Source organism: Leucopleurus acutus (genome assembly GCF_964270905.1).
Source record: "Leucopleurus acutus genome assembly, chromosome: 5".
NCBI lineage: Eukaryota > Metazoa > Chordata > Mammalia > Artiodactyla > Delphinidae > Leucopleurus > Leucopleurus acutus.
The window spans coordinates 105122124-105147394 of NC_139147.1; the positions used below are offsets into that span (position 1 = coordinate 105122124).

General features: G+C 44.6%; 1 protein-coding gene across 1 annotated transcript in view; it reads right to left on the bottom strand.

Annotated features, from left to right (window-relative positions):
* Positions 1-14793, bottom strand: part of SCHIP1 (schwannomin interacting protein 1) — a 123358-nt gene extending 108565 nt beyond the window's left edge. Inside the window, exons 1-2 of the mRNA XM_082839326.1 lie at positions 14678-14793; positions 13774-14460 (exon numbers count right to left, since the gene is read on the bottom strand). Coding sequence (XP_082695452.1) covers positions 13774-14442 — 669 coding nt within the window. The 5' untranslated portion in view covers positions 14443-14460; positions 14678-14793. The remainder of the gene's footprint in view (positions 1-13773; positions 14461-14677) is intronic.
* Between the last annotated feature and the right edge of the window lie 10478 nt (positions 14794-25271).

The window sequence follows — 25271 nt, forward strand, 5'->3', positions numbered from 1 at the left end:
CACCCAAAGGCAGGGAATGAGTAACCGGAACGTTCCTTATGAGAAGTCACTGAGTCACGGGGACATCCTCCTGTTGCTGATAAAACTATGCCTGGAGCCCACAGCCAGTTTAGTTTTGAAAATTCGGATTATTCAATCAGTCAGCAAATACTGAACATTCATGCCAAGTTCCTTTCCTTTTCCATTTTCACGAGTCTCAAACCTCTTTCCTCACCATTTCTAGGCTGTGAAGTCTCCCAAATGTGTTCCTCATGACTTAGCCCTCATTTCACAGCCTGAGTGGGCTTTGTCCCCCAGGCCACTTACACCTCTTTCTAGTCAACTGTAACTTACTCCCTTCTGTGGGAATTTTCACGCCACAGGCTCACAGAGCCTTCGCAATTCCACCAGACCCTTAACTTTAAAGAAGGAGACTCCCAGGCCAAAATACTTCTTCCTCATTAAAAAACAAATAAACATATGGTATTTATTTTTCTCTTTCTGACGGTTCTGAAGAAACTAGGGGCAGGGCAGGAATAAAGACGCAGATGTAGAGAATGGACTTGAGGACACGGGGGGGGGGGGGGGGGGGGAGGGTAAGCTGGGACGAGGTGAGAGAGTGGCATGGACATATATTCACTCCCAAATGTAAAATAGATAGCTCGTGGGAAGCAGCCACAAAGCACAGGGAGATCAGCTCAGTGTTTTGTGACCACCTAGAGGGGTGGGATAGGGAGGGTGGGAGGGAGACGCAAGAGGGAGGGGATATGGGGATATATGTATATGTATAACTGATTCACTTTGTTATAAAGCAGAAACGAACACACCATTGTAAAGCAATGATACTCCAATAGAGATGTTAAAAAATCATTAAAAAACAAATAAACAAACGATTCAGATGTTGGCGAGCCAAATACCCTTCCAAAGGACAGTGGCAATTTGTGGCTGGCCGCAGCCCGTGAACGCAGACGATGGCTCACAACACAGCCCCCTGACTCCTGCCTTGCTGCTTGGAGGAGCCTGCCCTCCACAGGGCTGTAGAGTTTCTCTCTTCACCTGCCTCTCCTGATTCTTCACAACACATGCTTCCTCCTGCAGCGGAGAGACTGAGGGAAGCCAACCTCATCGGAAGAGGAGGTAGGAGTCTTCAAAATGCATTTACAAAGCAAACACACTAGCAGAATCTCTGTTCCGGTTTCACGTTCGCTTGGGGTGACTCTGTGGGAGCCGAGAGACAATACAAAGGATCCAACTCTCCCCTCTCTCCTCAAGCCACAGCCTGTATGTTATTTATTACCTTTGTTGGGTAGTTTTAATACAAGCTTCTTAATTTTAAAAGCTACTATAAATCCAATTAAAGCCTCCAGTTTAGGTAATAATACTGTGCCAACGTTCATTTCTTAGTTTTGACAAGTGTACCACAGTTATATATACCACACACACACTGACATATACTCAAACTGTTTATTATATTTGAAGAAATATCAGAAAACAAGTATATTTCTCTTAATAATTATATATGTGTACATTATATATAATATACATATTATATACAATGTTAACATCAGGGGAGGTTGGTAAAGGATACTCAGAAACTTTCTGTACTATCTTTGTAACACCTCTGTAAATCTTAAGTTATTCCCAGATAAAAAGTTTTTTTTTAAAAAAGCTAAGTGAACATTTCCCATTTTTCCAAAGGAATATACTCAAACTGTTTATTATATTTGAAGAAATATCAGAAAACAAGTATATTTCTCTTAATAATTATATATGTGTACATTATATATAATATACATATTATATACAATGTTAACATCAGGGGAGGTTGGTAAAGGATACTCAGAAACTTTCTGTACTATCTTTGTAACACCTCTGTAAATCTTCAGTTATTCCCAGATAAAAAGTTTTTTTTAAAAAAAATTAAGTGAACATTTCCCATTTTTCCAAAGGAAAGTGAATTAACACCCCAAACTTGTCTCATTTGTTTGAAATCTGTTGACTTTGGACTTAGAGCCAATAGTTCTAAAGAAGAAGAAAAAAACTTCCCAATCTCTATACTTTCAATAAGTCCTCCTAAATACTACATATTTAGTTAAATAAAAACAATACAATTCATCAATATTAAAGTTTCATTAGATTCTATATAACAATAAATTTTATTAGAACTCACCCCTACCACCACCCCTTGGAATTAAATGGTCTCAGATGAGTTTCCAGCAGATAAAAGAACTGAGGCCACATAACCTGCATTGTATGTATGTGTGTGTGTGTGTCTGTGTGCACACGCATGTTTATGTTTAAGACAATCTGTTCTTAAAGAGCCTTTCCCTTTTCGTCCTTCATAAATAACGAAATACCCCAAATCCAAATAACAAATCAATTTTTGAACTGCTTTGAAGATGAAAGAGAAAACTAAATTCTAAGTAATGGACTGTATATAAAAATAAAGTGAAATAGAGGAAGGTGTGTACCTAAGGCATCTCTTATTTTTTTCCTCTGGATGTTATTGTCTCAAATTACTTTAAGCATTGAAAGGGGGAAAAATGTTACGCTGGTGTCAGTAGATAAGACCGACACTCCCTCAGGAGTTTTCCTCCCTGAGATCTCTCATTTCTAGACTCTTACCAAACCTCTTAGCAAGTCATCCCCACCTCATCCCCACTTCAGGTAAGTCATCTAACATCTTTGGGTCTCAGTTTTCTTACCTGTAAAATGAAGGGGTTGGGTTAAGTGTGGGATGGAAAACTGGTAGCCCAAGGCCATCTTCTGAACCACAGACCTGTTTCTTAGCTCCACAAAACTGTATTTATTTAAAGTTATTTGCGGTGCATTTAGTATTCAAGATACTTCTCATAAAAACCTGGGTCTTGGGCTTCTCCTGACATATCATAACTCTGAGGCTCTGACACAGCAACAAGTCAGCAGTATGAAAGAACAGCTGTCTTCTGGCCCTGGGACCTGTCCTCCACTCCTCTCATTAGTTTCCTCCGTGGCCTCTGGAAGCATCTGAGTTTGCCACCCTTGCTATGCAGTGCCTTCCAGCTCTAATATTCACATTCTCAGTGTGATTGTTTACTAGTAAAAGAGAATTTTAATTTGCTTCCAGTGCACTGGACTTCCTGCAGAGGTCTTACATGTTAGTTTAAGGACAACCATTGTACGCTTGCTTTGTTGAAAGTTCCCATACAAAACAAAAGAAAAATACATCTAATACTGAAATCACCATACCATAGTAGAGCCAGTATTCAGAAAAAATTAAAATCACTGCTGCCTAAAGTTGTTCTTCTAGAACAAGATCTTACTTTAAGGGCTATTTGGGTCAGACGGTGGGATCACTGTTGGCCGGATAACAACTCTTAACAGGAGATCATTGATTACATAATTTACATAATTTAAGTATTCAAAAATAAAATCCCAGTGGTCTTGTCTTACTCCTTACAGAAGCAATTTTAGAGTGAAAAAAAAAGGACAGAGCACTTAAGATGTTGGTGCTTATAATAAAATGTCAGACCCGGTCAAAATGGACCAAAATTATGTAAGACTGCACAAAGAAAAAACTTGTAATTTTCGAAAGTGGCATAATTTTTAGCCACTTGTGCCATGAGGAGAAAAACAGAAGGCTAAGTTGGTTTTGAAACTATTTGAAAACATGTTATTTTTATAGGAGTGGAGATTAGGCTTTACGTTCTTTGCTAAGAAGACACTGTGCCAGGTTCCCAGAGGTCCAGACCCTTCTTATTTTAGAAAGAAGTTTAACACTACTCTTTCTTTGGATGGAGAAAATGGGGGTACAAGCTATCATGCTGATGGACTTGACCTTTAAAATGCCCTAGCATTTCATAACACAGCAACTTTTCTGTTTTTAATGCTCTAACCTCAAATCTAAATTTAAAACACGGCTGGAGATCTCAGGAATTACGAGGAAATTACCTCATTCCCTTTAAACTTTTTTAGACAGCGAAGTTCTTTCCATATATGGCAAACCAAGAAGGAAACAGAATCAAGTTACAGAACCAAGTAGCTGTCTAGACTTACCTGCTGTTTTGTTTGGGGCATGTCTACAGCCTGTTAGTGAGCAAGACGGTCCCTGGCCACAGCTAGCTGGCCTCGGAGAGTGCCCGTCCTCAGCTCTCCATCACTAAGAGGTCCAAGAGGGAGCCTGGCCAGGGGCTCTGGCCACTTTCTTACGGACTTTGTATTGGTTCTCTGCACAGACAGGTCACCCACACAGAGTGAGATGGGAAACAGAGGCAGGCTGTGGATCACGGTGGGGGGATCCAAGAGGAGGAAGCAATGGGTATGTGCTGCCACGGGGACATCGACCTACCAGCCTGGCTGGTGTGTGTCCAGAAGGCGCCAGTAGAAAATCTGCCTGTTGGAGGCCTGACTGTGAGGCTGTAGAGATGATGCTTTGTTCCCTGCTCTTCCTCAAGCACCGTGAAAACAACCCCATCCGCCTGGGCAAATGGAGCATCACCTGGAAAGGCCCCAACCCCACGCCACCACCACTTTCTCGATAGAAGCTTTTTGTAACATTTAAACAAAACAAAACAGAAAATTCATGAATCACTAAGACATTTATTTCTACAAGGAAGAGTTTTGAAGAATCAATCATCTCTATTAGGACATGGGTAATAATACTCTCGAATTGATGAATCTGCAGAAATCAGCTGCTGACTAATGCAGTGCTCCTTGTAATCCACAAAAATTGAAATTTCTCTTTTGGTATACTATGCTAACATCCCAAGGAAGATTCACAATCACTTCCATGAGCCACCAATGTTAAGGAGAGACTTTGAGAAATGGAAGGAAAAAAAGAGAGAGAAAGGTGACATGATAGTGCTGATCATGGATACACCCGAAAGTTCACTCAGTTACAAGTAATAGAAAATATTTGGATGGAGATACAGAGGTAGCAGTAAAATGTACAGATAGAAGAGGCAATTATTAGGAAATCTGATATACAAAGCTAGACTGAAGAAAACTAGTAACTTTTTCACTTCCAGTAAGCTTTGCTTTAAGTATAACCTCATGTCAGTAAAACATAACCAAAAAATATTTTACAAGTACTTTAAAAACCATCAACCTCGTAGTGAACAGGCAGTGGTCGAGTTCATTCCTGTCACCTGGGCGTTTCCTAGCCTAAACCATCACCCTTTTTTCCTCTCTCTCTCTTTTTTTTTTTTTTTAGTTCTGCCACACAGTTCTCAGGACCTTAGTTCCCTGACCAGGGATCAAACCCGGGCCCTGGCAGTGAAAACGCAGAGTCCTAAGCAGTGGACGGCCACGGAATTCTCAACCGTCACCTTTGAATAGCATATATTGATACTTTGTAGAGAAAATGCCACAAAAGTAGGCAAAAATGGGAATAACCTATAGTATCACAAATATTGAAAAACAGGTCAGGTGGAGAGAATAAAATTAGGTTAAATATATGTATGAATGAAAACAGAGAAAAACAAGTGATGAAAATTGGTGATAGAACATGCTTGACATAATTATTTAACAAATATATAAGGAAAATAACGGAATCATTCACAAAAGTGAAGAGTAGTAACCAAACCAAAACAAAACAAAGCAAACACACCAAGAACATCTGAAACAATGAGCGCTCTCATGGATTTCATAAGACTTGGTAAGTGAAGGAGAGGGATTATTACAACTCTCCTGGACATGACCGGAAGAAAGAGTGATGATTCACCTCTACAGATTTAACTGGGAAACTCAGAAACGTCATAACGTAAAAACCCAAACACATCTCCCTTCCCCGACGCCCATTTTTCTATTCCTAGTTTTCATCCATATTCTAACAAAGCCAGTGTCCTAACAGAGACTACTTCATGGGCCTCTCCTGAACTCCACAAATGCCTTTCTTTCTAGTCCCTTCTTGGTTTTGTTATTTTGCTCCTTTTTGGGCTTATAATAAACGATTCACTTAAAACTCTGTCTAGTTAGAACAAAATGTTTCCACTTGTGCGGTGAGCCACGTGGAAATCTTCTTCGTCCTGTCTTTCTGAACCTGGGCACCGCCTCATAGCCTGACAGTCAGTCAATGGACGGATTGTAAATGGAAGTGACATGCACAACGGTCAGCCCTCACCCTCGCTGCTGAAGGTAGCTGAAGGGGGCCGAGTTCATTAAAAGTGGGAATTGTGAGTCAGGTGACTTGAGGCTGGGTCAGGCCTGGGCTAAGGAAGGTGGGCAAGGACATTTAATCTTCATAAGCCTGCTTCCTCCTTTGAAAGTGGCGAGGGTTTGATGAGATGACCTCTCAGATCCTTTCTGTCTTTAAAATCCTATTACTTTTCTATGAAAAATGCTCAGTTTCATAACTGGCACTTGAATTTCTACAAAAGCTGTGTGCAAAATAATCTCCCAGTCACTGACAGTATAAAGCAGCAACAGTATGAAGTGTCATCTGTCCCAACAGCTCAGGGGACATAAAGCAGCTAAAGAAAAGCATTTGCAAAGGTCCTTGTTGTTAAAAAAAAAATAACAACTTAGGACTGAGTTTCAGAGGTAAGAAAACAAAACCATTCATGTTTTCAGAGGCAAAGGTCCAGGAGTAAAAACAAATTTCTATTTTAAAATGCAAATGTAATGTCACAGAGTCCAGATAAACTTTTAAGGAAGGATCTGTAATTACTATTATTAGCATTAATAAAGTTCGTAGTATACTGGCTTTGAGCAAATTTAAAAACTAAACAGAAAGGTGGTACAAAATACATTAACCAGGTAACAAGCATTCATCAAATGTCCAGTCCTCAGGAAATGCCCGAGCCTGTGCATGTATGTGTTTGAAGGGTAGGAGGGATTTGAAATAGTTGGGCAGATAAGAGACATACCCACAAAAAGAGAATGCAGGGCTTCCCTGGTGGCGCAGCGGTTGAGAGTCCGCCTGACAATGCAGGGGACACGGGTTCGTGCCACGCTTCAGGAAGATCCCACATGCCACGGAGCGGCTGGGCCCGTGAGCCATGGCCGCTGAGCCTGCGCGTCTGGAGCCTGTGCTCCGCAACGGGAGAGGCCACAACAGTGAGAGGCCCGCGTACCGCAAAAAAAAAAAAAAGAGAATGCAAACAATGTCACTGAAAGAGCCTGGAACCAGAGATGGACAGGTCTGGTTTGAGTTTTGTCAGGGATGAGCCTTTTAAAACCTAAGAATGAGGAAGTGGAACACAAGTGGAGTAAGAAGTTCGGAAGAGAGGTTGCTTAGGAGCCGAGATGATCAGGTACAGCTTCCCAAAGAAGCTGAATCAGAGCACGCCTTGGGGAAGACATTGCTGGGTGGTTTGGTGGACCAGCTACAGAGCAAAGGGCTCGTGCTGGGCCTTCCTGGGAGTGAAGTCACAAGGAATGCCAGGCAAAGGTTCTAGAGTTGAAAGTGCATTCTGAGCTAGAAAGGGATGGAGGAAGGTGACGTGATGTCGGTGGTGAGATGTTCAAACAGCTCAATGAATGTGTGATGAGAATATCTGTATCTGTTTTTCAGATCTGCGCCACGACAGTGATCCTTAGAACGTTCTAAAGGACCACTATGTGCAAACCAGTTGGTGGGCAAAGATTTCCTTTAATCCAACTACAATATTTTCAAAAGGCTCTGCTGCAGTAGGATGAACTATCTGATGGTAGCTGAAATACACAAACAGAGCCTCAGAACCTGTGGCTTCCCTGCAACCTAAGTTTTTGGAAAACCCAACCATATTTCTTTAAAGTCTTGAGTACATGCTAATGCACAGAGCAGCCTTTGCAGCTCTTAAACAGAAATCAACATAAATTAGAAAAGCAGACAATGATGACACTAAACATTTCAAGGTAAAGGTTGAAGCAAAGAATATAGCTAGCCCGGTAATTTCCGGTTATGGTAAAAAAAAGTGATTTTAACACTGTCATGTCGTGCTCTCTAAGAGGGATAAGTGATGACTACAAACCACTCAGAATGCTTTCACTGTGGTATCCCAGGCTGAGGAATCACATAACTTATTCAACTTATAAACTTTACTATATTTTTCAGGAATAATAAAGACCTCTTAATTCAGTCTGTAAAAATGGGAATTCATGCAATTTAAACATAGCCTGAGTAACTAAGGAAACAAACTACCCAGTCATTCAAGCTACTTTAGTAGTGTCATTGACTGAGAAGGAATAACTAGGCTGTAATTCTTTCAGAATAATACATTGAAAATAACCTGTAATTAGTACCATTCTCGGAAGAAATGTAGGTTATTTAAAGTTTGCTACTAGTTAATAGTACAAACAAATAAAAAGACAAATTGCTTCCAAGTACTTTGGAAATAACTTCATCAGAATTTGCTTCCAATTAACATGTTAATTAAAATTATTCTTATCTTCTCATTAATGGAGGAAAATGCATCTGTCACAGGCAGTAAAAAATAATAAAACTGCAATGAAAATGTGTCAGGTCTACGACTAGAACTCCTCTTTAATTTAAAAAAGAGTCCTTTCCTTTTTTTTGAACAATGGGTGTAATGACTTTGGTTGGCTCTAAAATGTGATCCTGGTACTTTGCTGTTGTCTTCTCTTAAGAGATAGGGGATCAGTCACCCCAGTCACCTGAAGAGAGATGTCCTGCAAATCCCCAAGGACACAGATGGAATACACCAACAGGTGGGAGAGGAAACCAACACCAAATGGTGCAAATTCTTTGGAAAACAGGCAACTTCTCAAACAGTTAAACACACAGCTCCCATAGGATCCAGCCATTCCACTCTTTGGTATTTTCCCAAGAGAAATGAAAGGATATGTCCGCACAAAGACTTGTACGTGAATGTTCACAGCACTTTTTATTTGTCATAGACAAAACCTAGAAACCACCCAAAGGTCCATTCACCAGGGAGTAGGGTATATCCATAAAATGGAACTCTACGCAGCCGTAAAAAGGAATGAGCTATTGACGTACACGATAACATAGATGAATCACAAAATACTTATATGCTGACTGAAAGATGCCTGACAAAATTGAGTACACACTATGTGATTCCTTTTACAGTAGTTTTAGTAAATGCAAGCTAACTTATAGTGATAGAAATAAGATCAGTGGTTGCCAAGGAACAGAATGGGAAGGATTGCAAAGCAGCAAGAGGACACTTTTGCGGGTGAGAGATAGATGCATCACCTTGACTTTAAATGTGCAGTTAATTGGATGTCAATTCTACCTCAATGGAGCTATTTTTTAAAAACTAAAGAATCAAAAGGAGGGAGAAGTAGGAGGGAGAAAAAAGGGGTGAGTTTCCAGAAGCAGAACAGGCTCAGCACGGAGGATCACAGACTCTGAGGGAAAGAAAACCTCACAGAAGGACCATGGAGAAAAAAGGGTGAAGTTATACTCCACTTAGGAAGAGGAGGAGGTTGAGGCAGTGGGCAACCCCCTTCCACTTGGTGATGGGGAGGCAGAAGAATGGTACTGTGACACACTAAGGTCCTGGAGAAGCAGGAGAAAGACAGAGGCTTGGGGCTGTGCTCAGAAGAGGGAAACGGGAAGAGAAGCTCCAGGTTTCCCTCAGGACTGTCGCTCAGGACTGTCCACGCCAGTTCCCACAGAGCAGGCAGGGAGAAGGGAATTGAGGATGAACGCGAACAGATGGGGGCAGGACTCACGTGACTTGGCACCCTGGTTCTAAATCTCACTCCTGGGTCGTGTGTGGCCCTTGAGTTTACCGGGGGCGTTCACACACCTGCAGGCCCAGGGCAGGACCATGAGAAACACAGGGACACAGGATGGGGGCGGGGAGGGGTCTGGCCAACTGGAGGGGGCACTTCCAGGAGTAGTTCTGGTTGTTGGGTGAAACCTCTCCCCTCCCCCTCCGCCCCCACCCCTCCCCCAAAGAGTGCTTCAGGCACAAGGGAGCTCCTGGGGATAAGGCAGTGGAATAAAGTGACCTCGCTGCCCTCAGGGCTCTGATGTCAAGGTGAGGGCTTGGGACGTTGAGGAGGGGGTGGGCTGCGTGAGGCGAGGCAGGTTTGTGATGGAGCAGCCCTGAGAAGACAGCAGGAAGTCAGGCCACCAGAGCTTCCTTCAAGACTCCCCAGGCACCTCCTGCTCTGACACCAAAGGTGGTTCCCAGGAGCCTCCAAGCTCATCCCCCCTCCACTGGCACCAAGGGAGAGATGAGTTGCTCACAACTTCACAAGGTAAAGGTCAGCCCCAGGTTTTAAGTCCTACCCAAACGTTGTGTGTTTTTAAATGTGCCTCTAAATCTTCCCTGGACTAGAGACAGCTGATCGTCAACACATCCTTGCAATCTCAGGCTTTCGTTTAGAGCGTATCACTGTAGCCAAGAGGAAGACAGGGGCGTTGGACAGGGATGGGGAGGCTGTCGCTGCTTTGCTGGGCAGAGCTCAACATGTTTCCATTCAAACCAAACCAAACCAAACCCTGTCTGTGAGAAGAGACTCGTAAAGTCATGGGGTTTTATTTCCTAGTTTACTTCTGTCCTTACCATTAAGGAAATCCAAGAGAGGACCTGTCATTAGGAAACCCTTTAAGTTATTTCAGGAAGGTGGAAGCTCTTTCCTTTCCTTTTGTTTCAACTAATTTGGAGCATCAAAAGGAAAAAACCTAGTGTGGCATCAGGAGGAAGGACAAAAGCCCTTTCGTAGTTTTCTTGCTGGAATCTTCGGCAAATCGCTTAACCTCTCTAGGCCTCAGTTCTCTCAACTGTACAATAAGGGGGCTGGCTTAGGTCTGGGCCGTGTGAGTCTTATAAACACTTCATTTATTCAGTATTTGAGAACCTACTACTTCTCAGACACTATCGCAGGCACTAGGTTCCAGCAATTAAACGACACAGGCAAGACCCCTGCACTCCAATTCGATTCTAGAGAACCAAAAATGAAGGAGAACTGAACATGATAATGTCAGGCAGTGAGAAGCACTAAGAAAATACACGAGGAGTGCCTTGGTAGGTGGTGGAGTGCCTTACTCTGTATTAGGGAGGGGGGCCAGGGACAGCCTCTCTCAGGAGGTGAGTTGAGCACAGTCTGGGATGATGAGGAGGAACCAGCCACTGGATTCCAAGCAGAGGTAACAGCACAAGCAAAAGTCACGTGGTGGTGGGCTTCCCTGGTGGCGCAGTGGTTGGGAGTCCGCCTGCCAATGCAGGGGACGCGGGTTCGTGCCCCCGTCCGGGAGGATCCCACACGCCGCGGAGCGGCTGGGCCCATGAGCCATGGCCGCTGAGCCTGCGCGTCTGGAGCCTGTGCTCCACAACGGGAGAGGCCACAGCAGTGAGAGGCCCGCGTACCGCAAAAAAAAAAAAAAAAAAAAAAAAGTCATGTGGTGGGAATAACTTATTTGGGTCTCTTCACAGGTGAAGGAGCTGTACCTGCCTTTTTCATCTTATACCCCTCCTCCCAGTACTATGTATTAATTTCACTTAAATGTATTTACACACAACTTTTTAAGGAGGAGCAAAAATATCACTCGATTTGAGCAACTCCTTCAGGACAGACTCTTCTTTTGCACCAACTCCTTTGTTACTCTCAAACTTCTGTCCTCAGGGTTATAAATTCTTGCACTTATTCCAGGCAGGAGTAAACAAGATTTTAACCAGTGTTTTCCAAACTTTTATGACAGCGACCCACAGTGGAAAAGAAATCTTACACTGTAACCCAATGTCTACATAAAACTGAAACAAAACTTTCTAAAAAAAACAATCTTACTGTGACTACCTGCAACACACTGCAGTGCATTCTATCTTATTTTTTAAAAAGTGATAAGGTGATTTCATGGGGAACTTGCAGTTTGAAAAACACTATTTTAAACTAACAGCAGCTAGTAATTTTGTTCCAATACAAACCAAAATACGGAAAATTTCAATATTAAACAACCTCACAGGCTACTTCCTTCTGCTGTTTTTTTTTTTTGTACATATACTTACTTTGAATCAATGGAACACAAATTTCGGTGTGACTTGTGGAGGAAATGCCCAGGGGGGAGATTTTCAGGAGGGCGAGGGAAGGAGAGGGGAGGAACCCACAATGCAAACTGTTCACTAGGTGAGGAGACAAGACACCCTCAGGTTTCAAAGATGGCCCAAGAAGGAAAGATTCAGTCTCTACAACAATAAGGAAGAAGATGTGTGTGTGTGTTTTGGGGTAGGCTGGTCTGTTAGGTTAGCCATTAACTTATAAGTTCCTGGGGGGGGGGGGCGGGGAGTCAGTCTGCATCCCTACCTCGCTCACCGTAATTCCAGGCCCACGTGGTCAGATGTGTAACTGCAGTGCTGAGAATCACACCTTGAATTTAGCACAGAACACATGGGTGCTCAAGAACTTTTTGAATAACGCAACTCATTGTCATCATCAAACCCTAACTTTGCATGTATACCCAATTACTACATTTTCCTCGAATGTAAAAATGTCAGGCCATAGTAAAGGAATCTTATGTATTTTCAAGTCATTGTTTAAGTCCAGGGAGCTTAATCAGGTATTTTTCTCAGCACTAGGTGGGAAAAGCATGTTTTGAATTGCAAGGTACAAGACAGAGTACTGGCTGTAATGGAAAGATTCCGTGTCTGCGAGTGGCCGTGGTAAACAGCTGGTATTAAAATGAGTGTGCTAATTTAATAGGTAGTTTCTCAAGGGACACTAACCAGTGGGCTCTGTCAGGCAAGGGCTCTCTCTGAGAGAAATCGTGCCAATTAACTGTCCTTACCCTTTAAGTCAGAAGTGCATGCACCCAATTTCCAGTAGCCCCAGGGCCCTGGAGCCGAAAAATTACACCTGCAAGCAAGCATTCTCCCACACTGCCACACGAAGAAAGCAGCTCATTTAAACTGTATGCCCTTCAGCCCCATTTAGGATCCGTTCATTAATGATTTCAAATTACAACTGTTGCTTTATCTCAAAACAGTGATAAATAGGGGAGCTACATTCATGATGCTTTTCTTAAGTCATTTATCTGCTCTCCTCTCAGGGGCAAAAAAGATGTTGAGACAAGTATGGACCTGCCAGAGCTTCTTATTATAGATGTATCCCTCCTTCCCTCTCTCTCTCTTTTCCACTCCAACACCCTTCCCTCTCTCGGTTTCCTGAACTGAGGCACAAGCCTCCGGTAAGGAACTGCTTATCAAAACTAGGAGGGATTCAGCGGAGAGGGGGTGAGTCAGCCCACAGAGGAAAGAACCACTCCCTCATCCTAGCAGGTCAATTCACCCGTTCCCTCAGGTCAACAATAGATCGGGTTTCAGAAAGGAAAAAATCTCAGAGGAGGGCGGTCAACCCATTACAATTCAGGAGCATCCGCTCAAACGCCAAGAGGGAACAATCCCTGCTGCCTCACCGGAGGTGTGGGCAGGCGAATGCGTGCTTGTGCGCAGGGACAGCCTGTATATGGACGAGACATTAGTGGCAACGAAGGGACACCCACCACGGCTGACAAAGCCACAACTATTACGACCTGAAATATCACCCACACACAGGCCACCGACTTCGGTGCCAAAATCTCCCCGGATTTATTTTCAGGCAAGTGACTCACAACCTCGTCTCCATAAGTAATTCCATTAAAATGAGTCTCTGGTTCCACTAACCCGACTTTCCGCTGCCCTCTGGCTACCCCTCCCTCCTCTCCGCCCATCCTGCAAACCCAGACAGCTCAGAGACTGAGCAACGGTACCCCAGGGGAGCATAAGTCAGGCTCTCCTGCCCGGCACCCACCCTCGGGGCAGGATGAATGGGGCCGCCGCTGGGCGGGAGCGCGGGTAGGGCGCGTGCGGGCTGTGCGCGGGGTGTGTACGTGTGTGCGCGCGTGGGCACGCACCCCGGGCAACTTACCGAGGTGGAGTTGGTCCTCGCCTGGCCCTGGTTCCGCACCTCCTGCTCCCGGAACTGAAGCCCAGCCAGATGCTTCTCCAGAGCCTCCCAGTCCATAGGGGGCACCGGGGGCTCCTCCGGGACGCACGTCCCGCTGTCCGTGGGCTGAAGACAGAGGCTCCCGGCCGCCGGGCCCCGGCCACCGCGCCGGCCCCCAGCCGGCTGAGGCTTCTGGACCGCCCGGCGGGGGCCCCGGGAGCCGCTCGGCCGGCTGGCCACCACCACGTTGCCATTGTGCCTGAGGTCCTGGGGGTCGTGCGGGTGGAGGTTGCCGTTGGGCACGGGGGGCGGCATGGCGGTGGTGGCGCCCCTGCCGCCGCCGCTGCGGGTCCTGGCGCTCACGTCCCCCGGCTCCTGGGCAGGACAGCGGTCATCCCGGTACCCTCGCTCGCTGCGCTCCTCCTCGTCTTCCTTCTCCGCGTCCTCCTCCGGCGCCCACTCATCAATCACCTTCTTCTGGTAGACCGGGAAGGGCTCCTCATAGCCCTCCAGGGCAGACACCAAGTCCAGGCTGCCCCCCGGCGACGGCGAGGATTTGCACTCGGAGCAAGGGGTCACTTTGGTGGAGTTGGACTGCGAACTGGCGCGGCTACTGCTGCTGCTGCTGCCGGCGTCACTGCCTAGATCCATCCCATCCTCTCGGTAATCCTGGGGGGAGGAGGCAGAAAGAGTGAGCCGCCGGGCCGAGCCTGCTCCGGCCGCCGCCCGCCGCCCGCCGCGAACGCCCCGGCCCAGAGCCCCGCGCCCGCCTGGCTGGAGGTGCGCCCCCCAAAGATGCCTGCGGCGGGGGAGCCGGCACCAGCCTGAGGCTTTCCTCATCCCATCCCCTCCCCTGCGACAGGCAGACTTCCTCCGGGTAACTAACCCTCAAATCAGCAAAGGGGGTGCCCAGCCACCGGCACGTAGACTTTCCATAAGAGGGACCCCGGGGCGCGCATGGACTTTGTTTTAACCATTTTGCGCCGGGCGCGCCCCCGCACCCCGCCCCAGGGATTCTCCGAGAACCAGACACTTTCCCAGAGAATTATAATTCCCTGGGGGCGGGGACCGAGAAGAGGGTGGGCGGCTACTAAATTCGCACCTCGCGCAGGGCGCCGAGACCACCCCCTACCCGGCCCCGCCCCGCCCCCGCCGGCGGCCGGGAGCCCGGCTCCGCTGGCGAGCCGAGCTTTACTTTCTAAGGAACCGCAGGCAGCTCGGAGGTCTCACTCCCGCCTCCGCGCCTCCCCGGCCGGCCCCTTCTCGGCTCGCCGGAAGGCTCGGGGTGGGGGCCGCTCTCGGCTCCCGCCGGGCAGGGTGGCCCCCGCGGCCCCCAAAGGTGTGCGGGGCCGGGGCGCGGCGGCCGTAGCTGCAGGCGCCGCCGCCGCCCTGGGGGAGGGAGGACGCGCCCTGCCGGCACGGAGCCGGTCCCGCCACCGAGCATGCCCAGAGGCTGCCGGGCGCGGCGCAGTCCGCTCTCCCGGCTTTCTCGGAAGCAGGCTGGGGTGGGAGGCCGGGCGGGGATCGCGTTGGAGGGGCCGGGAAAAGGCCCGAGGGAAGGGGACTCGGGGCTTTAGGGGCGCAGACAGGACCACTTAGTAGGGGCGGCGCCCTGGGGAGGGTGGTGAATTTTAACCCCCCAGACACACTCATATTTCCTGGGAGAGCCTCAAGCCCTCTCTGCGGGGCTCATTACCCCGCCTAAACCCCCGCACATCCCAAAGCGCAGGCCCGGTGCCTCCCAAACCCGCGCGGAAGTCCCCAAGTGACCCCTTGCAGGACCTCCCTCCCGCTACATGCGCACATACACAAGCCCATGTGGGAGTCCGAGTGACGTGTGCTTGGTGGTCATGCACCATCATTTCCCTTCCACCTTCCTCCTCGCCGCTTCCTCTCCCTCCACCGCCCAGCTCCAGTCGCCTGGCCGTCTTCCCTTGTAAGTTCAGGTTGTGGGTGGAACCTGTTGCGTTAGCTCACGTTTTCTTTCCCCTCCCGGCTGCACGCCGAGGATGACCTATGAGAGGTGTGTGTATGAGGAATGGAGGAGTGTGAGATGGGATTGCTGTCTGGCATGGAGGTGGGGAATCTGAGCTAAAGGTTTGGGCGAGCCTCCAAAGTCCCTTTTGGCCGCCTCCAATCAAGGGGACATTAAAGGAGGGGAAGAGGTGGGTGTCAGGTCACAAGCTCCTGGCACAGACGCTGGCTTGGCTTCCTAAATTTTTCAGGGAACCGAGTCGAAAAAAACCTCTGCTGGATTTTTCAAAACACAGCGCCGGCCTTAGTTTGGCAGCTCGTCCTTTTTAGGAACAAGGTTCCATGAGGGGAAAGATAACCAACACTTGGAAAACGGATATGGGTCACAGAGCACCTTTTAAGGATTAAGACTTTACTGTGAAGAAACTGTTACCCAACCCTGGGGAAGTAGGAAATGCCCTCTTCTCTGATTATGAAAAACAGCACTTAGAAGTTAAATGTCCTCCCACAGGCAAAAAAAGATAAATATGTGTGGTGATGGATGTAACTAGATGGGGGGAATCCTTCCACAACATATGTGTGTGTGTGTGTGTGTATGTGTGTGTGTATGTATATATATTTTTTCACCATAGTGGACACTTTAAATGTCTTACAATTTTATATGTCAATTATATTTCAATAAAGCCAAAAAAAATTTTTTAAGAAAAAGAAGAAAAAAAAATCTGCTTAATTTTACTACAGATTGGGGAAAACCAGTTTCCTTGAACTTCCAGATTTGGGCCTGTTACTGATTATTCCCAGTGAATTCTAGTCTGGACCAGGCCACCACCCTGGCTTGGCACCCTCCAGATGGAGGAATGGGGGAATGCTTGGAATTGTTTAGTAGGGAGTGGCTGCCACCCTGACATTTCTTCTAGGTCCTAAATGGGAGAGACCCTTTGTTTAAGTGATTTCTGTGAAGTGCGACCCTTTCCTCTCTTAGGTAGGCTTGAGCCAGGGAAGATAAACTAATCTTTTAACTTGTCTGGAAGCAGCTATCTTATGAGTAACAGGAAAGGAGGCCTTCTGGTCTGGCCCCTTTACAGCCCTTCTATAAAACAGGACCGATTATAACTTAAAATATCTTTTATGGTGACATCTGTAAACAGCCTGCCCCGTGCTCCAAATATGGTTTGATTTTGAGGTTGCTGTGGAGCCCTGGGTCAGCTGGCTGCCCCCCTGTGGAGTAGAGGTGGCCCTGTGAGTGTTCAGAGATATGGGAAGAAAGCATTGGGTGCGTCCTGGGAACTAGATAGCTGCTTTTCAAGTCACCATGTGACTTGGCAAGGCTTAGGTCAGAAAAAGCTCCCTGCTCTGTGGCAGGACAGAGGTAGACAGACAAGTGTTGATCAGCTGGGGTGATAAGGGAGAGTTGTGGTCTCCGTCCAATTTTCAAGTATCAGTACCTCCTCAGCCAGCCACCCAGACTCCCTCCTGGGCTCTGGTTCAGCCCTTTGCTGCCCAGATGGTCTGTGTTCAGGGAATGCAAAATGACGCCTTAGAAAAACATTTGGCAAGGTAAATCCACTGCCAAAAATGCATGGCATTTCAAAGCCAAATAGAAACATCTTTGAGTTATCTGTCCTTTTAAATTATTTTCTGACCAGATATTCTGGATCAGATGGGAGAGTGCCAGGTTTCCTTTCTTTTCTTTTCTCTTTATGCAAGGTGCCTGGCTAGCCCAGTTCGCGTTCTGTTTCCAGCTTTCCATCTCCTGCCAAGAACCGTCCCACTTTGGAACAGGAAGCCCTGCCAACTGCTAGGCCAGCAACAGTCTACAGATATGTCCAGCGGGATGGAGAGATGATTTACAAAGTGATTGAAAGGCCCTGTCTTCCTGTTTACAGGAACAGGTCCTCAAGTCAGGGGCTTGGGGCTTACAGACTTAGATGTGTCCCCTGCAAACTCTGTAAATTAGATGTCAGACATGTGAGTCAGATGGGTGTCATCCCAGACTAGCACCTTTCCCCATCAATCACCAGGGTCCTGTCCCTCTCAATACCCACTGTCCCCACCCTAGTCTAGACCACCACTGTGTCCTGAAATTACTAAACAGTCTCCCTACTCTCTCTGCCCATTCTCTGCAAGCAGCCAGAGTGCCTTTCTAAAATGCAAATCTGAGCAAGTCTCCCCTTCCTTCCTTAACCAACCGCCACCCCACGCCTCCTCCCACACCAGGGCTCCTCACTGCCCTTAAAGGAACTGCTTCCTGCCCAACCTCCCCCAACTTCTTTTGGTTAATTTCTACTCATCCTTTAAGTCTCAGCTTCAATGCCACTTCCTCCTGGAAGGCTTCCCTGATTCTTCGTACCCACACAAAGGGGATCATGTGACTTTCCTGTGTTCCCATGACACTCACTGAACTTATCACATATGCTGAATCCAGGTTGCTGTTTAATTTCTTATCTTCTTTACTAGACTCAAGAAATCCATTTTATATCAAGACCCAGGTCACACATACATATAAAAATATTTTAAAAGTTTCCTAAAACTCTTATTTTGTAAAATTCTATCCTAAGTCATTGAAAACAAAATGTGGTCACACTTCACCACTGACTTCACAAGCCTTAAATGGGTCAGGGTTCCTAGTGTGAAAAAGTACTCTAAATTCCATGAAGGAAGGGGCCATTTCTATCTTGTTCATGGTAATTGGAACGGAATAGGAACTTCATATTTGTTGCTGGAATTATTAATAGTAACATTTAATCCTCAAAAAACCCTATATAAAAAAAAATAGTATCTCCATCAATAGGTAAGGAAGCTGAAGACAGTAAGGTTAAGTAACTAATGTCAAAGCCGGGTGGCAGAGCCAGGATTTGAACCAGGTAGATGGGCTTCAGTATCCTTGCTCTCAGGCATTGAGCTAAGAGCTCAGCATCCCTTGGTCCAGATGCATACAGATGTACTGACTAAGCAAAAATATCAGACAGGGTCTCCTTGCAGCAACCTCAATGAGTTCTCTGTCTCCTGCCCTGCAGAGCCTCCTTGGGCAGTATTTATGTCTATGCAGAGGAAAAGGCAGCTGGCAAGAGCAGCTGTTCCCCTCTGCTCATAGGTTCTCCAGTCAACCTCCTCAACTGTCAACAAGTTCAGCAATAATCAGCAAGTTGAGGGATTTCATTGTCTAAAGGAAGAGTATAGACACCTCAGAAAATGAATTTCACATTGTTATGAATTAGATGCCTTAAGTTCCCCACAAAACAAATCCTTTAAGAAGGTAGCCACCCTGAGATTGGGGTATTCATTTTGACATGGAAAGGAAACTGTCTGGAATAACAGCCTAAAGGTATGGATGAGATCATCTTCCTTAGGGGTCAGTGCTATTTATAGGATTTTAATCTGTAAAGGCAACATTTGAGAAAAGGCATGAATGAAATATTTATATCATAAAGAGTAAGAAGAAGTGGGGAAAAGATTTATTATATTTGCTGAAGGAAACAATAGCAAAGATCAATAAAACTAAAAGCTGGTTCTTTGAGAAGATAAACAAAATTGATAAACCATTAGCCAGACTCATCAAGAAAAAAAGGGAGAAGACTCAAACCAATAGAATTAGAAATGAAAAAGGAGAAGTAACAACTGACACTGCAGAAATAAAAAAGATCATGAGAGATTATTACAAGCAACTCTATGCCAATAAAATGGACAACCTGGAAGAAATGGACAAATTCTTAGAAAAGCACAACCTTCTGAGACTGAACCTGGAAGTAACAGAAAATATGAACAGACCAATCACAAGCACTGAAATTGAAACTGTGATTAAAAATCTTCCAACAAACAAAAGCCCAGGACCAGATGGCTTCATAGGCGAATACTATCAAACATTTAGAGAAGAGCTAACACCTATCCTTCTCAAACTCTTCCAAAATATAGCAGAGGGAGGAACACTCCCAAACTCATCCTACGAGGCCACCATCACCCTGATACCAAAACCAGACAAGGATGTCACAAAGAAAGAATACTACAGGCCAATATCAGTGATGAACATAGATGCAAAAATCCTCAACAAAATACTAGCAAACAGAATCCAACAGCACATTAAAAGGATCATACACCATGATTAAGTGAAGTTTATCCCAGGAATGCAAGGATTCTTCAGTATATGCAAATCAATCAGTGTGATAAATCATATTAACAAATTGAAGGAGAAAAATCATGTGATCATCTCAATAGATGCAGAAAAAGCTTTTGACAAAATTCAACACCCGTTTATGATAAAAACCCTCCAGAAGTAGGCACAGAAGGAACTTACCTCAACATAATAAAGGCCATATATGACAAAGCCACAGCCAACATCCTTCTCAATGGTGAAAAACTGAAACCATTTTCACTAAGATCAGGAAAAAGACAAGGTTGTCCACTCTCACCACTATTATTCAACATAGTTTTGGAAGTTTTAGTCACAGCAATCAGAGAAGAAAAAGAAGTGAAAGGAATCCAAATCGGAAAAGAACAAGTAAAGCTGTCACTGTTTGCAGATGACATGATACTATACATAGAGAATCCTAAAGATGCTACCAGAAAACTACTAGAGCTGATCAATGAATTTGGTAAAGTAGCAGGATACAAAATTAAGAGAAATCTCTTGCATTCCTATACACTAATGATGAAAAATCTGAAAGAGAAATTAAGGAAACACTCCCATTTACCATTGCAACAAAAAGAATAAAATACCTAGGAATAAACCTACCAAAGGAGACAAAAGACCAGTAGGCAGAAAACTATAAGACACTGATGAAAGAAATTAAAGATGATACCAACAGATGGAGAGATATACCATGTTTTTGGATTGGAAGAATCAACATTGTGAAAATGACTGTACTACCCAAAGCAATCTACAGATTCAATGCAATCCCTATCAAACTACCAATGGCATTTTTCACAGCACTAGAACAAAAAATTTCACAATTTGTATGGAAACACAAAAGACCCCGAATAGCCAAAGCAATCTTGAGAAAGAAAAATGGAGCTGGAGGAATCCGGCTCCCTGACTTCAGACTATACTACAAAGCTACAGTAATCAAGACAGTATGGTACTGAAATCAAACAAAAACAGAAATATAGATCATTGGAACAGGATAGAAAGCCTAGAGATAAACTGATGCACATATGGTCACCTTATTTTTGATAAAGGAGGCAAGAATATACAATGGAGAAAAGACAGCCTGTTCAATAAGTGGTGCTGGGAAAACTGGACAGCTACATGTAAAAGAATGAAATAACAACACCCCCTAACACCATACACAAAAATAAACTCCAAATGGATTAAAGACCTAAATGTAAGGCCAGACACTATCAAACTCTTAGAGGAAAACACAGGCAGAACACTCTATGACATAAATCACAGCAAGATCCTTTTTGACCCACCTCCTAGAGAATGGAAATAAAAACAAAAATAAACAAATGGGACCTAATGAAACTTAAAACTTTTGCACAGCGAAGGAAACCATAAACAAGATGAAAAGACAACCCTCAGAACGGGAGAAAATATTTGCACATGAAGCAACTGACAAAGGATTAATCTCCAAAATTTACAAGCAGCTCATGCAGCTCAATATCAAAAAACCAAACAACCCAATCCAAAAGTGGGCAAAAGACCTAAATAGACATTTCTCCAAAGAAGATATACAGACTGCCAACAAACACATGAAAGGATGCTCAACATCACTAATTATTAGAGAAATGTCAATCAAAACTACATTGAGGTATCACCTCACACCAGTCAGAATGGCCATCATCAAAAAATCTACAAACAATAAATGCTGGAGAGGGTGTGGAGAAAAGGGAACCCACTCGCACTGTTGGTGGGAATGTAAATTGATACAGTCACTATGGAGAACGGTATGGAGGTTCCTTAAAGAACTAAAAATAGAACCACCATACGACCCAGCAATCCCTCTACTAGGCATATACCCTGAGAAAACCATAATTCAAACAGAGTCATGTACCACAATGTTCAGTGCAGCTCTATTTACAATAGCCAGGGCATGGAAGCAACCTACGTGTCCATCAACAGATGAATGGATAAGGAAGATGTGGCACATATATACAATGAAATATTACTCAGCCATAAAAAGAAATGAAATTTATTTATTTGTAGTGTGGTGGATGGACCTAGAGTCTGTCATACAGAGTGAAGTAAGTCAGAAAGAGAAAAACAAATACCATATGCTGATACACATATATGGAATCTAAAAAAAAACTAAAAAAGTTCTGAAGTACCTAGCGGCAGGACAGGAATAAAGACGCAGACGTAGAGAATGGACTTGAGGACATGGGGAGGGGGAAGGGCAAGCTGGGACGAAGTGAGAGAGTGGCATGGACATATATACACTACCAAATGTAAAATAGATAGCTAGTGGGAAGCAGCCGCATAGCACAGGGAGATCAGCTCGGTGCTTTGTGACCACCTAGAAGGCTGGGATAGGGAGGGGGGGAGGGAGATGCAAGAGGGAGGAGATATGGGAATATATGTATATGTATAGCTGATTCACTTTGTTATACAGCAGAAACTAACACACCATTGTAAAGCAATTATACTCCAATAAAGATGTTAAAAAAAAAAGATTTACTATATTTGCAAAATTCCCAAATGAATTCTGAAGATATTAGCCCTAACGCTGAACCTTTTTTTGTGGCATTTAGAGTAATAAAGAAATGGCTCGCAGAGGGGTTTGTATTTTATCTTTATTACATGAATTACATGCAAGTCACACGCAGTACACAGATGCTCTCCTATTTCATCACCTGAGTGTAACTACATGGGAATATTTAATAGCACTATGGGGTGAAGTGTCCCTGATATAGAACATCTGGGCTTTCTTTCCAGCCCTGTCTCTAACCGCCTTTGTGACCTCAGTTTCCTCATGAAGGGGCTGGATTTCATCATCAGGGTGTTAAGCAAACAGTAAGAATTAATTGAATGAATGAATAAGTGAATGCACTGAGAGGCTTCTTCTAGCTTAAAAACCCTTTGGAAATGTCTCTGTGTCATTTTATCACTTTCTTTCTTGGGAGATACAAAGTTGGTTCCTGTACTAGTTCAAAACCAAGGTCTATCTCCCTTAGGCAGGTTGAGTACATTGTGTTTCTCCTTTATTTCTGTAGAGCAAATGGGTTGATCTTAACTTATTAGTCTGTATGTGTAGATATTTTGGAGATGGATCCTACACACACCTAAAATAATTTTTTTTCTTTCTTCCTTTTATAGAGCTATATTTTAGTGAAAACAAACTTTAAAAAACATTAACATCTGAACTGTTTTGATTCTCTAGCAAACCATGAGATTGCATTTATTTCCTACGTTTTCCTCAATAAAGATGAAATAGCAAAATGTGGGCAAAACTCAGCCCTTAAAAGAGAGCTCCAATGACCTATTTTCTAAACCTGAAACCAGGACACTTGGCTTGACAAATACTACAGCACTTACAGAAACTAGGTGAATGCATGTTTGAAATGAAGATTACCCTGAAAAATCTGTAGGCATTGGTGAAGAAAGCAACTCTAACTGTGACAAAGGGACAGCATCTTTATCAGAGAAAAGTCACACAGAGCATGTCAGTCAGGACCTTAGCATACGGTCACACAGAATGTGCCCTGTACAGTGCCAGGAGGATTGTGAACTGCACCACGGGTCCTTGCCAGGAGGGGCCACTTGGCACCATTCGCATAGATGGCAATGTAAGTGACGCCCCCGGAGTTGTTCAGTGCACAGCAGTACACATAGGCTCTATTAGGACCTCCACTGATAGGAAATTTGTTCTCTGTTGACAAGATTGGAAGAGGAAGGCTGCTGTTCTTTTCCTAATCAAGTCATACCTCAGATTGGATGGCACTGACACAAATTCAACTTGTCTAAACCCTCCATCTTTTTCCAGAAGTTTTCTGTCATCAGGTGCTACTTTCCGTAAGTTCCTCGCAATTCTTGAAAATGCAAGTCTGCAAGCAACTCTGAATTTATTTTTTGAGCTTTATTGAAGGGTATAAATTACACAAAAAGATGTTTAGGAAAAGCCGGGAAAATTTGTAAACGCACTGCATGAGCTCAGGGAAGCATTACAAGTGATGGGAACTGAAGCGCACGTGCACATTACCCGATACGGGACGAAGTGCTCAGAAACTGCGTGCCTTGTACTTTGATGTACAAGAGGAACATCCTCGCAGGATGCTCTAGGAAGTGAAAACTCTGTTCTGGTCACTTCTTGACATAACTTTGGAAGCACTCTAAGTGAAGAAGGAGGCGGTGAGGTGCGATAGGAGAGAACTCTTCCAAGAGACTTGGCTTTGCCTCTGACCAGCTCTGCATTTATGGGCAAGGTGGCCCCTGTAGCTCTTTGGGCCACTGGCCTCATCACGAAAGGAGAGTTGTATGAAATTATCAGATGCCTCCAAGGGTCAGGTAGGTGAGGTAAATGAGTGAAGTTGGCAGCAGGGACAACAGGAAGTCACAGGGTGAGCCACTGAATCACTGAATAGCACAGCACAGGGCCATCTGGGTTAAAATCCCGAACAAAAAGCAGGTTTATCCTCAGTTTACCCCTGGATCACCACTTGGACCTCTGCTCTGAGCCCTACATCCTTAGAGTTCTAAGTCTATATGAAAATGAGTTAGGGAGACCAAACATCTTGGCTTGTACAGGACAGTCCTGCTTTATACCTGTTGTCTTGGCGTAATTATTAATGGCACCCTCCCTCACCTCAAAAGCGTCCCAGTTTCCATGATAAATTACATGAGCTTCCCAGGTAAGGGGAAATCATCAATGACTAAACATAAACCTTGTGGAGGAGTATTTCCTAGATCTGTCCAGACCTTCAGATGAAGGTAAGCAGGTTTGGTGGCACTGTTTATTGTAACAAAAATGGTTCAATAAAAGCATTATGTCATGAATTTTAAAAATCACAGAAAATATATGAGAGGCTATCAATTTGTGTAACGTGTTCAACTTCACTAGTAATCAAAGAAAGGCAATTTCAATCATAATGAGGTAAAATTTTGCCTGTAAAAATGTTTAAAAATTATTTAGAACTACAACACTCGCTGTCAGGATGGGTGTGATCGCAGGAACACTCATATACTGTTGGTGGGCTTATAAATTGGTTCATACAAACTTTCTGAAATACTATGTGATAATATCTTTTAAATGTCTTTACGAAGTTCATACTCCATGGTCTGTTAATTCAACAAATGTTTATTGAGCACCTATTACGTGCCAGGCACTGGGAGATATAGAGGTGAAAGAGACAAATACTATTTGCCCCAAAATGGAACTTCATTGTAGGGGAGAAAAAGACATTACATAGGAAAAAAATATAGAACAATTTAGATTACAATTTATAATAAGTACCAAAAAGTAGACAGATATGACACCGAGAGGCACATGGAGGTAGTGTTGTGTGTTGCGGGAGGGTCAGGAGATGGACTGGTCAGCTGAAGAGGGAGGGAAGGGTCTTACAGGCAGAAGGAACAT